This window comes from Fistularia commersonii, chromosome 25, assembly GCF_037954325.1.
Source record: "Fistularia commersonii isolate RoL2024-O1a breed Wild chromosome 25, RoL_Fcom_v1.0, whole genome shotgun sequence".
Taxonomy (NCBI): Eukaryota; Metazoa; Chordata; class Actinopteri; order Syngnathiformes; family Fistulariidae; genus Fistularia; species Fistularia commersonii.
The window spans coordinates 3,947,120-3,962,687 of NC_141308.1; the positions used below are offsets into that span (position 1 = coordinate 3,947,120).

The following is a 15,568-nucleotide window of genomic DNA, read 5'->3' on the forward strand; positions in this document are numbered from 1 at the left end:
GCCATTGATTTTTTTTTCTCTTCTTTACTGGACAAATATTTTGATCTGTACATTGGCAAATACTGTATAAGATTGCAATATAGCTGTACTTAAGCAACACATGAACAATTCTATGTACAAACAAGTTGGGCTTTCTTTATTTTGAAATAAAGTTTATCAAAGAACATAAGGGGTCTTTTATTCCCCTTATTCCCACCTGTTATTGGCTCGGTTTTTCTTTTTTCTTGTTGTGGCATGACTCCTGGTGGTGTGACTGAATCAAAAGTTCAGTGCAACACTGTCTGTGGGAAACTGATGGTAACTGGTTGTGACGCATCATATATATGTCATGTGATCCTCTTCATTTGCCATGTTAGCTGCTGTGCTGAGTCAACGCGTGGTTCTGCAAGATGTAAAAACAAAATAAAATTTACGATCACACACACAAGCGGACACACCCACGCACAAACAGATCGTTTTGTTTCACATTTTTTTTAACATTAAGGCACCATCGTTACCGGTATTTTACTGTCCAAATCCAATTACGTTGCATGTAAGTTGGATATGCATGTGGATCGATACCGTTTGTGTGTTGTATTGAGCACAGCTAAATCCTAGTCTGGCGCAAAGGCAGATAATTTTCTATTCCTCAGAAATACCGGTTCCCAATCAAAGGCTGTGTCAATGGAAACAAATGCGAAACAGGCTCTGACACGACTGGGATGGAATATCGTCCTTGGGTATTGTTACCAGTGCCTTTAAGTTTTGCACCACAGATGTAGAGAGCAGGAAATAAAAACAAACAGTCAAAGTGGTTTAGTTCACAGCGTTTCTGCAATGGCACACAATTCGCTGTATCAGAATAACAAACCGACCATATCATTCTGATGTGTTGTTTCTTAAAATCTTATGCGGCACACGTACAAGCATGCCAATTGCACACAAGCGTGTATGTGTATGTACACCCACACCCACACCCACACACACAAACTAATAGATCGTTGAGAGTGGTTGTAGTGGGGCAGCTGTGCCAGGTTCTTTTAAGGGAGTGTGGACCAGGGGGGTGTGTAACTGGTGTCCCCGGTGGGCAAAATCCAGGTCATCTTTTGAAGTGACTGCTAATCCCTTTAATGCAAACTACATGCCCCACTTGCTGCGCTCTGTTTAAAACACGGCCTTGGACTTTCTAAACTGGCATGGACTAGACACACCTGTCACAGAGTCATAACAATGCATGCATGCACAAATACACTTGTTCACTCGCTCACTCACACACCCACACATGCAAACACACCTCAGTGCACGCATACATTTTGTCCCGCACATACATGAGTGGGCACATAATCAAGCTCACGAGTACATAAAATGGCATGCCGGCCGATTAGCAGCTGAAATAACACAAGGGGGAGAGACAGTTCTAAAAAGATTACTGTGGCCTCAGGTTTGCCAAAGCAGTCACCTTGAGTCCTGTTGTTGCAAAATCTCCAGAGCAATGCTAGGAGATGACTATTACCTTGCGTTCATTCGTCCCCTCTTTACCCTTTCAGTTGCCTCCATATAAAGCATTTTAACACCCTGACAGCTTTCCTTTCAGCTGGGACGATTACTTCCCGACAGGTGGGGTAATAAGCTGTTTGACGGGGAGCAAGAGTGTGACCCCTGGAAGGGTTAGTGTTGCTTGCATGAGCCCTGCTTTCCCTCCTTTCTTAAGGAGAAGGCCCCGGACAGCTCCTCTACTTCCCTCCCTCACTTCTTGCTGAAATAAAGCTCCTTTAAGTGAGTCTGGGAGGAGACTCCCCATGGGATGCTCCTTTTCCCCACCTAACCCCCCCTTCCCCGGTGAAGACATCCTTGGTGTTGCTGAGGAGGGACAGGAGCACAGCAACCTTATTAATGAATGCGGCCCATTACCCATCAGCCTGACTCCTTGGTGACTCCCAGAAGCCCCTGCAGTACGTGACTTCAAATGGCAGGATATTGACACGGAGAGAGCAAAGCGGCTAGGAGTGAGTGTGTGTGCCAGTTTCTGTGTGTGTGTATGGAGGAGACAGAGAGAAAATTTGAGCTTAACTGAGTGTGCATGCTTTTGTGCGAGTGTGCCAGTGCATTTAGGTGTGTGTATGTGTATGTGTGTGTGCGTGCAGACCCCAAAGGAATGTAGCTCCTTGGATATAATGTAGGGCTCGTAACAGCTATTAGAGGGGAAAATAAACCCTCCGGGGAATGGCTCCCACCTCTACATGTCCCAGCTCTGTCTGACACACACTGCATTCTACCTTTTCCTTAAACATGCCAGTAGTTTTTTGACTGAGGCCTTTCTCAAGGACGGTGTTAAATGGCTGTGGCAGCCATACAGAAGAAAGGGAAACAGAGGAAAATGTGTGTGTGTGTGTGTGTGTGTGTGTGTGTGTGTCAAGGGGTGGTACAGATGACATTATCTCTGTGGATACCAAACTCCGTAGTGTCGTGATAAACTCTTCTGTGTATGCGAAAGGAAACAATAAAGTGTGGAAACTCACTTTTTTAATCTTCAACTTTGTCAAGTTTTTCAAGTTAAATACCTTCACCACTCACAGCTTACGCAAGAAAATGATCAAAATGTCCAGTGCTCCAGCATGGAGGATGTCACTAATGGTGTCACACCAGATTCACTGCAATTTAGGATTAGATGCCCTCCATTAAGCCTTTTAGCTCTCATCTCAACTCCCTCCTTCAATGCCATCCTATTCCCCCTGAAACTTAGCCATTCCCCTCATCATCCATTTCCTTCCGTTCTATCCAACCCTTAATCTCCTCCTCAATCCTTTCAACCACCTGCTGGCCACACAGGCCTGCTGCAGGGCCCAGTTACCAGCAGTGTTCAGGTACAGCAAAGAAGTCAATTCTCCACTAAATTAAATTTTGCTCTGATCAATAACACGCGCCCGCTTCTCCTTTATGAAGACCGTCTCCACTAACTCACAGCCCGCTGCTTCCTCTTCCTCTATTCTCTCATATATATGCCACTACTAAACCACCCCTTTCATCTGATTACATCACCCTACTGCAACACCCTCAGGGGTAGTAGAAGAGGGGGAAATGCCTGACAGGGGTCTTGTGTACCCATGCAAACAGGTGCAACATGTTAACGGCACTGCAAAGGGGGAAAGGTAAAAAAAAAAAAGGGGTAATGATCAGGGAAGAGCAAGTGGTACTACACCAGGGAGTTAATTTATTATCTAATCATTTGTGTTGTTTCCCATTGCATCGTGAGCACCCAGTCTCCAGTGAGGCAACTGAGGTGCATCTCTTACATCAGCTCTGCAGAGGAAGGCCAGTGGACTAGAAGACACATTATCCCTTTCATCTGTGCGAGCGGTGTTAAAGACAATCCACCCATTGTCCAACTTCAAAGAGAGAAGATGTAAGGCTTAGTGGCAACACAAACAATGTTTGATTAGTAAAATGTTAATACCTGCAGAGCACATGTTAAGTGCACTGGGTCTGCATGTCTAACTGGCGATATCCAGCATGTAACCCTAAATTGAGGCTTTATCTCGGTGTTAGAGAGCTGAGTGAGCAATAGAAACTTCTAAAAGAATGGCTTTCAACGATAACCAAGAAGGATTGCGGTGTGCGGTTTACACCGGAGTGGATCAGACCTGTAAAATGCATTACAGTTCTCCTATGTTCCAAGAAAGCAACAACAGTCGGGGCTGCAGTAACCATAGAGAATTAATGACAAGGTTCTTTCTATATGAGAATACTAAATAATACAAAAGCCAAGTATCTATCCAATCTAAAGTAACAAATCAAAAAGTTGCTCAACTGTTCCTGTTTGCGATTTGAAAGTTGAAATATCCGGTGCAAGGTGAAGATTTGTATTTATCATTTTTCATTATCACTTGAAATCAATACTTCATAAATTCTGGCTTCATGAGACAGTAACTGATGCGTTTTAAAGCATCAGTCTTTTTTTTTTTTTTTTAATACAATTATTTATTTGAACAAGTTTGAGTATGATTACCTAAACAATTAAGGATCTTATTCAATGAGAGTTTTGTACATGCTGAAGTAAAGGGTTTAGTGACAAAATGTGAAGAGGTTTGCAATTCTTTTGCGTAAAAATTATTTGATCAAAAATCTCTGTTACTTCCGATGACATTGATGACCTCGCATTTTTGAATCATTTGTGTAGACAAAAATATATAGACGAATGTGAATAAAGGTCGATTTCCCACGGTTAATCTTGTGACGAGGCACGGTCCACAATATTATTATTTAACACTATCAAAACATTGTAAAAGCGAATCATCATTCAATTCATGGCTAGATCTGTTTTTATACATGTTTTTGTAGATAACTATGATTATGCATCAATTAGCATTCATGATGACATTTTTTATCATAAATTGTTACTCGCTCCCCGTAAAGATTAGCCATTAAAGAGACATTTTCATTAGACAAATCAAGCACATTACTTAACCTCCTGCTGCTCAAGTGTCTTGTTTAGTTGATCTATAAACCAAAAATTTGAAGGAACAGTCAAAAGTGTACATATCCCCCTCTAAGCACTGATTAAAAGTATGAGCCTGTGCAGAGAGTCTGTCCTTTACTGCATGGTAAACAGTAGGTCTGCATACGTAGCTGCATCTGGAGCACAGTAACTGTAACACGAAACCACTGAGACCGCTGGGTACCCGTAGTCATCACTCAGGAATTTAATTAACACATAAGAGAACATCACAAAATGATACTGAAACAAAGGAACTGTGGTCTTTCTACAGCGCTCCAAATAAGATGATGGGGGAAAGTTATTCAAGCTCACCTATGCTGTTGTAATGTCTGAGTGCCTCAGACTAAGATGAACCGCGACTCCGATAACCGATCACTGCACTGCGTCTGTAGTTATCTGTGAAAATTCTGCTGTTGTGTTTTAGAGTTTTCCTGGCGTTCGGGAAAAAAGACAAGAGTGGTGTTCAGCCTCGATCTTTAATGGCGTGTTGAACTTGGTCCAGTATTGACTCGGTCCTCCCTTTGTGGATTCTCTACTGTAATCTTTTCCTGCTTTGACCTCAGGCCAGGCTTACTGCTGGCTAGTTTAGCCAATGAAGAACACCATCAAATAAATAAATAATACAGCAGTTGGCATTCTCCACAGTCATCACTTATCAGGCCGTGGGGAGGGTTGACCCCAAACAATGTTGCGCCACAAACGGCCCGGTCTCCTTGGTAACAGACTGTCTTGTTTGAAGTGAGACGCCCGGGGAGTCACGGTCATATAGTAGTAAAAGCACAAGCCGGGAAACAACCATGTATTTCGTTGTCTTCAACGCATGTCACTTTGGATCTAATGGTATTCACCGTGAACACTTTTATAAAATAACAAAAAGACAATACATAAAATGCTTTGATTAGATGTCTGACTTGCCCACCCGAATACTTCTGAGGTGGAAGTGGAGATGACAGAACACTTTTTTTTGTAGGCTGGTGCTTTGTTGCTTCAAATGATACTCATTACCCTGTCTAAGTAGACAAGTGAATGGTACTAGAAACACGCTATGCAGTGATCCCGCTGTTTGACTGAGGTAGCAAAACAACTGCACAACTGCTGTGTTATTATGGGGCCTCATTAAGTGAGGAGAGGGTGGGAGACGGGGAGAGGGAAAGACATAGAGAGGGGCAGTGTGAGGAAGAAAAAAAAGAGGAGGGAAAAAACAAGAGAGCGACAAAAACTATTCAGAGGTGATAGCAACACACAGATGCCTTTCCAGCCAAAATGAACACTATGACTAAAGAACCCAATTAAGGGCTTTCTTAAGGGAGCCATCTTGGGAGGGGGATGGGTCTTCCTGGGACATGAGCCCAGGGCTACATCCTCTAATTAGACAGAGCGAGGGGGGAGGATCTCTGCCTGTCACTGGGAGGGAGATAGGGTCCATAGGGTTCCACATGCCAGTCCCAGAAACAAAACACAATTACTCTCACATTTAACCACTTCAGTCGGGGACAGACGTTGACTAGAGACGCTACAGAGACCCCCTCCGACCACATTGTTTGATATGTTACTTCGCCGATGCAGAGATTTTTCAGAAGAACCGTATTCTCTCCTACATCTTCGCGCTTCTCGGAGAAGGTGAGACTTAATCCCCGCTGTTCTTTCCACCTCAATCAAGGAGGAAACGTTCGAGAATCGAGAAAAGGAACCCCTAAACTGACTGACGACGGGTGTAATTCGCCATCGTCTTCTGTATCGGTTGAAGTCGCTTTGTGTATTTTTTGATGTGTGAATATACAATTCAAGAGGGAACGATTCTTCATTTTGGCCTTTGGTACATTTTGGTAACATCAACAACAGAATACCCTCTTGAATATAGAATCACTGCAGACAGTGAAATTAAACCTGTGGTGAATTTCACGAGAACTCCTAAACATGGTATTTATCAACATTGCTTAAAAAGTCAACAAAAAAAAAAACAAAAGGAGACATGTTTCAGGAAGGGATCTGGTGATGGATTCTAGCACAGTACACCAGGCATCTCCGCTTTGTTTGGATTTGACTTTCCCTCGTGGTGCAACAGAGGAAAAAGAAAAAAAGCACAGCTCAAAGGCTTCTGGGAGTTTTTGTCATGTCTCCCCCCAGACATTGTCTTTGCATACACATATGAGACCCTGAGAGAGACAGAGACAAAGACAAATACATAGAGCATGCACACGAATGTATACACACAAACGCATACTCAGATGCACTCACTAAGAGGGAGACTATCCTCCCAGGATCATTAGGTCTGTCACGCTGTCTAATTCTGATCCACCGACAAAACTAGAACACCACAATTTTGATACATCACTACTCATCTAAGGGTGTTTATGTCCCCATTTACAGTGCAGAGCAATGTGTGTACAATGTTGTACATAATTACAAATAAGCTTAAATATTAATGATGGCTCCTCACAACCACCTTTTTTTTTTTTTTTTTTTTTTTTCCAATTCATTGTTCTTTTATTTTGTAGTGCAACTTTTTGAAATGGTGACAGAATTCTGAGCACCTGGGGTGATGAAGAAGAAAACAAGTTGTCATATAAAAGGGAAAAAAAATACATATACAACTTTCAAACGTATGAAGAGCTGTCATACTCGGAAGATCAAGATATTCAGAGAAAATGGGGTGTTTGAGAGTCGCTCAGGGACAAACATATAAAGCTTTGCTTTTGTCTGACACTTTTGGGACATGGGGCAGTTGGGGCATTTTTAGGGGCATAGCTTAGATTTGCGGGGAAAAAAAAGAAAACAAAAACCTCCAAGGGAATAAGGCTGGTGTAGTTCCTAATTGTGCGGAGCTACACAGATCTTATCGGAAGAGAAGAGGTAAAGGATCTGACGGGATTTTTCTCAAGAGCCGCTGTTCCTAAAATCAACTTTGAAATCCCATCAATTACCCACGATGAGAAAATCATTCTTGCTGCCAAACATTTGACCGATCCCTCTTTTTTGCCCTCAAAATATTTCCTTTCTTTTTACTTAGACATTCCATCCCTGGTTTGCTCCCCGTCTCGTCTTAGATGGCCACTGTACGGCTGTTTACACTGACCCGATGACCATGAACCCCATAAATATGCTTAATTAAAGCAGTGGAATTGGTCACAGCTTGGCAATAATAGCTATCACAAAGGGAGAAGAAAACCTCGGTTGATGCAGATGTGCTCTTGTCACTTTCAGCACTCATTAAGGCCAGGGATCTTTGGATTGTCTTTGAAGGGATCCTTTTAAAAGATACTCCAATTAAGGTACCTGCAGGCATCTGCGGAGAGAGAAGTTATACAGTACTCAAATCCTTCTGCTCGTCCGCTGATTGCAGCATGACTTAACACATGACTTATAATCTCATGTCACTTCCAAGGAATGATAATGAAACCAGAGGACGGAGGCAATAAAAAGACAGCCGAGCTTAAAGGGAACAAGGGAATCTTATGCAGAAAATATCCTCGACTCTGTTGTGTAACTTCAATCTTGTCTTCGGAGGAATTGGGATCACTGGAAGAGAAGCCTCCGATTGCTGCCCTGCAGTACACCGCATTGCAAGAGGAGCTGAACTTATGTATTTCTTTGCAAATGAACTGCACTCAGAGAAATGTCAGACTTAAGCTGCGGCTAATACTTCACATCCATCAGTTAATGAATCTGGCTAATTAATCCAGCCAAGCAGCATTGTCAGTGGCTCAGTTCCTTTCTGCAGTGTGAAAAGCTACTGTATCTGAAGCCAACGCAAAGGGAAAGGGAAATTTGTTATCAAGTCACACATTTCAAAGTGGCTATAGTCAGAACCCAGCAAGAGCGGGCCTGCTTTTTTCAATAAAAAGGGCAATGAATCTTATTTGCGGGGAAAAAAAATATATAGCGAAGCTATGTCTCCCAGTTGCTCAAGGGGTGGCCAGTAGTTGAGGGTCAGCGAGAGCACAGCACAGCGAGCCCACTTGCCCTCCCCATCAGCACCTCATGAAATATCTAGACTTCGCTCCATATTTTAATGGGGTGAGGGAGAGCGATGCACGGGGTGAAGGCTGTTTGAGCGTGTGTGATGGTGCAGGGGTTTCCTCTAGAGAATGTCATGGGGAATGGTGGTCTATGCATCTCAGTGCTTATTTTTTGTCTATGTGAGAAAGAGGAAAGAGAAATGCAAGCGGAGAGAGGGAGAGCATGAGAGATTATTCTCCTTTGGAATCTTGATTCTGGGGCACACAGGCCCAGGAGCCAGTCAATCTGGCCAGTCTGAGGGGGGTGGCTGGGCGGGGGGTCCTGAGAGGGCTGATTAGACGGATGCTCTCCCATCATCCATCTCGACAGGCTGGCGAAAATTGGCTAGCCCCTCGCAGGGTAGAGTTCACGGGGGGAGGCGGTGGGGGAGGATGTGGAGCGGTGCACTGGATACCTGTCACAGCCTTTGGTCTGTTTCAGGATCTCAGCAGCAAATTAATAAAATATCGTTCCTGCTTCCCTTTACCTGCCGCGGCAGCTTCCCTCTCGCCGCTCCTTCTCCCAGCTTGTACTGGCCCTTTGACCCTTCCAACTACTGTGAGAGATGAGGAGCCCTGGCAGCCTGCGAGCGGGCCAGAGTGTCAGGGAGAAAAAGGGAGAAACTCCAAATTCAAGACCTGGCAAACAGAGAATGCTTCCACTTCTCTCACTGCTGGAAGACAATTCCACTTCAGACAGACTGACAAACGACTGCCCCGTGTCAGTGAGACATTTTGAAGTGTGATACATGGGAAATGAAGCAAACAAACCAAAAGTTAAAAAACAAACAAAACAAAACACCGGTACCAAGTTCAGGAGTTGCCGCTTAAGAACTCAAACAAGGAAGCGTAAGTGTAGAAATTTGTGTGTGTTCTCGGACAAGAGGAATCATTCTCGGTCACGCGCCAGCGCCGTAGATGTGTCTGAATGTTACGAAAAACATGCGCGCGCCCATGCCGCGCAAGTCGAAGGAAGCCAAAGTACAAACTCTTTCGGGACTTTCTTCGGAGGACGGCGCAGGCTGAGCATTACGATTGTCTTATCCTCCGTCTCATTCTTTCTTTCATGGCCTCTCATTTCACAACAAAGTGCCATAGGTCTTTCATGTTCCGCTCTTGTCTCTTTACGCAAAGCGTAAAGCGATATAATCACGCGAGGAACGCGACCCCCGGGGGGTGTAGAGATCACTTAATTCCAAAAATTGTCAAACAAAAAGTAGGGAAACATCCCCTGGTTATTTGAGTTTGTTTACAGGTATCTAACGCAACTATATAGAAATGCTGGTTGCAGTGATTGAGTACGAGGCCTTGGTATCTATTAAAAGACTCCTCAGTGGAAGTTTGGCAAAGCACGGGGCTTATTTAATAACCTTCTCTATGATGAATCGGGACTTGTTTTATTCATGGTTTCAGTGCTCAAATGACCAGAAGATAATGATCACATTCACCTTCCTCCTGGCAGACACACACTGCTGTGTTTACAACATGAACCTCAATATGAAAATCACTGATGATCAATGGTCAGCCAAGCTCTGGATACCTCCTCTGGCTGCCTGCTAACAACCAGAGCTGCTAATCCAGGTTTTAGTCTCGGAGTTTTCTCTTTGCTCTTTAAGGCATATTAAGAAAAATTTCAGAGAGCGGACCTAACAAGGTGGTTCATAAGCCACTCAGATTTTAATAATTCAGTCTCCAGAAGGTAATAGAAAGGCATACGATAAGCGCGTTATGTTTATGAGAACCTCCCCCCCCCCAACCCACCCCCATCAAAATTGAGCCGCTTGAAAACACCAACGAAGTGAAATAATAAAATAAGGTCTGTTTCATTTTTTTTTCCACTTCCCAAAGGACCAAAGGAAAAGATTTCTAGAAAATGGATTATCTCTCTAACATTGCAAGTTCATAAGTCCAACTACTAACTTTGTTGAAGGGCAGATATGGTCTCCCAGAGGACAAAGCTCATATTTAGCTAAGAGGCCTCCTTTGTGATTAGGAGAAGAGAAGAAGAGATGCAGGCATATTGATTCAACTGTGTTTTTGCCTCTGCACTGTATGTAATTACCTCTTCAAAAACGAGCATTCCGCTAATCCTCTAATTCCAGATATTTTAGTGCTCTGCTGGTCTAATAAGCAAATCAAATCATATCTGAACATCACAAATGAGTTTTAGAACAGACCGAAATAATTCCCTCTGATTCTCTCATCCCATCCGGGGTGGAGGGGATAGCCACAGTCGAAAAAGTGGTGTTTGTTAAGCCGCCTCGTGTGATTCCGCCGTCTCGGTTTCCGCCGGAAGCCCCTTTTCCTCCTCGGCCCGGAGCTCACCTGTAACTCTGTCTGGAAGAAGAACTTCTGCGGGCACTGCGAGCAGTCATAGATCTTATCCTCTTGGCCGTGGGCAGAGAAGATGTGCTGCTGGAGCTTGTTGGCCTGGACAAACACTGCTCACATAGAGGAGACGAGCAATCGGAGAGACAAAGTAAAGTGTACACGTGAGTGAATGCTGGAAAGACATTTTGTCCAGGATGTACTTAAGATACAGTAAATGTTTTTTCACTCCACTTTTGTAAATGAATGCAGAGCATGCATGAGGGGAACAAAGGCAACGTCATAATTGTATTTGCCTGAATAAAAACTTGCAGACAATGTCAGGTTGAAAGTAAAGCAACTTAATTAAAAACCAATGAAAGTACTATTAACAACATAAAAACATTGTGATGAGATATACAATAAGAAAATCATTAGATGTTAACAGCGTGAGTGCACTGGTCATATTCATGCTATTAAAGCTACCAAATGTATAATGTTTTGGGAATAATGATGCTCTTTATTTAGCACTACTGTGGGAACAACAAGCCGGAAAATAAACAACCACAAAAATTGGCATGGCTTCAAGTGCAAAACATGGCCTCCATTAGTCTACATGGCTAATTATATTGACAATATAAATATTCATGGTGTTGCACTACTTATTCATGCAGACACAGACTACATTCACTATCATATAAACACACAACTCGCTGGCACTTAAAACATATACCATATATTTGTGCTTTAATTAAGCCATAGTCCACACTGCACTGCTGGGGGGGAGGCAATGGTGTGAGTCTTGAGTGTATGTATCTTAAATGTGTGTGGGTGTTTGTGTCTCCACATTCTCTGAGGAGCACTTCAAACATGCCGTTTGTTATCCCAGACCCTTGTGCTTTAAGGATGGCTGTCTAATCTCAAAGGTCTGGATGCTCTGGAAAAGTTCGGGTGTGTGTGTGTGTGTGTGTGTGTGTGTGTGTGGGGGGTTCATTTGAATTTCTTACAGCTCAAAATAACCGCTCTTCTAATGCATTCACCGTAGAGCCACTGTAGAGGAAGGGAAAGGAGCAGGCACAAAGGGTGAGGTGACTGTTTGAGATGGCTTTGGGGTCATTACAGCCTCATGGCAGGGCTCTAACATTATCGTGTCCCAATTCCAGCTCACCTGGGAGTACAGTTATTAATTATTGAGCTGCACACACTTGAGACACACTCTGCTTCATTGAATGTCACACTCCTGACCTGGGAAATAAAAGTTTAGATCGAGAGTAGACATGCTCTGGCGACACTTTCCGATTGCTAATGCTTGGGTGACATCTGTCTCAGAAACAAAGCTACCGTTTCATCTCTGTAAACCAGAAATTAACAAACCTCCTCTCGTGGACAACAACTCCATGGTTCATTCCTGAAACTAATGACCAAAGCAATATAAAGATAAACATAATCGTAGATAGAGGGCTGATTTTACGGTCTGCTATGAAACATTTCCGCCCGAGGTTAAGGCCTTAGCATTATGCATATTTGTGCCACAGTTATGCGCCAAAAATGATGACAATTTTCTTTGTGGGGAATTCATGCTATGAAAGGAAAATGTGCCAATACAGGATAGATTTTTTTTTTTCTTTTGCTGTGTTTTGTCTGCATATACTAAACAGTAGCAGGTCACCACAGCTGCAGGAAGCCTTCATTATGTCTTTGGTTAGAGGAGGAAAAATTCAATACGGCAAAAATAAAAATGGATTGGAGACTTGGGGGGGTCTTCAAATACTGTACAATAGGGCAAAACACAATTGAAATGACAAGATATCCGTTTCTCACTGTTTACATTGACGCCTGTTCTACTTCCACAAAGGGACACGTTTGATCTGTGACTGCATGTGTATATCAGCTTAACTCAACATGCATACATACGCAAATAAAGCCCTGATACATGTGTAGAAATTGAAGCCGCGGGATAATGTGACTGATTTCCTTTGCGATAAAACATTTCGGCAGCTTTCCAGCTGGTATAAATTGGTCATTTCTGACACGGGCATGAGCCATGTGCATTATTTAAAAAGGCGGCGTAAAAACCATGTATGTATAAATTACCGTGAAACTTTAATTAGAGGTGAGAATTACAATTTAGGCGCTTATTATGTCTTCAGCATTATTTTTGAAATTAGCATGGCACTTATAATAAAGGAATAAACTGAATTGGGCAATCAGGGGGCATTGTGTTGCTATTTAGCTCGACATCGGCCAAAGCCTAAATATACCATTTCAATGGCCATTTAGAGGAAGAACAGCAGCATGTCTTCCCAGAGGGTTAAAATGAGGACATAGAAAACAGGGAAGAAATAATCCAAAACCACATCCAAACAGGATCAGTGGCTGGCCATTGTGTCTCCCCCTACTGAGAAAGAGAGAGAATGGGGGGGGAAGAGAGAGAGAACTTTGCGGAGTTTGTTGGCTGTGGAGCCAGAGCAGAGCAGAGCTGAACAGAGTGCTGAGACGGGTTGGGCGTCAGGGGTGTCAGGGCTGAGGGGGCTGAGGGGCCAAGGTCTCCTCGCTGTGGGGGATATTAAGCCCTCTGATTAGATCTCAGGGGCTGCCCATGGCAGACATCTCCTATACTACAGGCCCCAGCTCATCTTTATTTTGGCAGGGTGGTGCTCTCTGCAGGCTGCACTGCACCAATACTAAGCTGTTTGTGCAGGGAGGAAAAAAAAGTTTATCCTTTTTCCCCCCTTTCTACTTTTCATTTATTTATTCGTCTAGCCTACATGTGTTTGTCTCTGCTTAATCCAACAGCTCACAATGCAGAGGCTGTTCCAAGTGTTCTCAGGCAACACAGACAAGTTAGCTGTGAGTTGTATTCAAGGATTTTAGGTTAGGGCTAAACCACTTCTGCCTTTTTGATTTAAACTTCCAACGTATACACATTCACAAGCAAATTCTGTGTAAGAAATAAACACCTAATTAATTAAACAATCTTATTTGTAGGATTCATGCAGACTTGGAAGACAGAGCATCCTGTAGTTTTTCAAGTTTGTATTTCATGCTGTGACACACATGCACAAGTGCACATGCTTGCGCGCGCACACACGCACACACACACACGCACACACACACACACACACACACACACACACAAAAACACCACTTTCATCAGACACACTTTCTTCTGTTTTGTTTGTCTTAAGCACATATTCCCAATCACAATTTCCACACCAGCCCTTGCTGCTGCTCCTAAGGGTGCAAGCAGACACTTCTAGCTGCAGGCTCCCCCACTTCTGAAACCTGTCAAATCTGTCCTGGGAGAGTCAGCCTCTCTCTCATCATCCAGGGGCTTATGGACCTCTCTCCGTTTACCCTCCCTCCCTTACACAGTTCTCTTTTCCTCCTCCTCTTCCTTCTTTCATCTCACATCCAAACTTGCCAGTTGCAACCTTCTCAGCTTCCTCTAAGTTTTGTCTCCTTTTCTCCTCTATTTTGTCTCCCCTCATCTACTATCTATGACTTACTTTTCCGCATACTTTTCACCGCTGTTATACGGTACAATTTGTCCTTTCTCTGTTCCCTTCAGTGTAGATTAAGGATAGTCATGTATGTCAAAAGAATGACAGTCCATGCCTCCCATTGTGTTTTGGGTCAGACAGGATATAAAAAATTTAAAATGAGCATTTAGTGGTTATGATCTTTTAAAACAAAGAATGACTAATGTTAATCGGGTGAATTTGCAGTGAAAGTCACTTCCAACACTTAGTTGCGTGACAGTCGTTCTAGGTACGAGTAAAATATCACATTTTCAAAAAAGTAAATGCTCAATTCATCTGGCTGACATTTCATAGTACAGTATATTTGATACATATACATTGATTTCATCTCAATCATATGTGCTTTTAAAATACACACTGACCCCAATACAATATTAAGTATTGGTAGCAGTTCTGAAATACCATATAATTGCAAAATTGTAACTTTGACAACCACCTACATCTCATACACCTCATTCCAAACTAATAGGAAGTAGCATCTTATCAGAAAGTTGGTCATAAGTAAAAAAATTGAAACATCATCGATGTCAAGAGACATTATAAAAAAAGCTTTGAAATGAAAGAGTTTCAATATATTCGGATCTTGTTCATTAGCGAGGTTAAGTGTGGGGCTCACGTATGGATCGGTGTAACCTCAGCAGTAATGTGGATGTTGTTCATGTGTTGGGGTGAAGAAGGAACTAAACCAGAGGGCTCAAATTACAAGTTGATTGCAACAATCGCTAGGGTTCACAAACATTCAATATTTAGTCAGATAAAACATTTTGGATGCAACTGGCTTTAAATAAATGAAAACTTCAGATATCCAGATAGAGTTTGGAGGAGATCTGCTTTACTGACTATTACCTGTTGAGGTACAAATTACATAAAGTACGACTGTCGCTGGCTTGTTTTCAAGGTTACAATATTCCCCTTTAAATTTTGCAAATTTTTGCAAAAAAGTGGAAATTTTCAGAGGTGCCTCTGCTCCATATAGGAAAATTTAAATGACTAATGACTTACTAATGAAAAAACTAATGACCGTAAACACATTAAACAAATAGCACACAAGTCTGCTAACATCGAGCAAAATAATTAGTCAGAACGGTTTCCCGGCTTCGTACCGAGCCGAAGTTGAAGAAATATATTCAAGGACAGCTGTCAGCCAATCTCTCAATTTCTCCTTTTCCTCAGAGTACTCTGACTTTAGTCTGCCTGTCACCTGCATCCCCAACAGAGGGAGGCCTTTCTGTCATCCATACCCTCCA

General features: G+C 42.8%; 1 protein-coding gene across 1 annotated transcript in view; it reads right to left on the reverse strand.

Moving 5' to 3' along the window:
- Positions 1-211: 211 nt before the first annotated feature.
- Positions 212-15,568, reverse strand: part of znf521 (zinc finger protein 521) — an 87,619-nt gene continuing 72,262 nt past the window's right edge. The window contains exons 8-9 of the mRNA XM_086172944.1: positions 10,798-10,913; positions 212-382 (exon numbers count right to left, since the gene is read on the reverse strand). Coding sequence (XP_086029070.1) covers positions 353-382; positions 10,798-10,913 — 146 coding nt within the window. The 3' untranslated portion in view covers positions 212-352. The remainder of the gene's footprint in view (positions 383-10,797; positions 10,914-15,568) is intronic.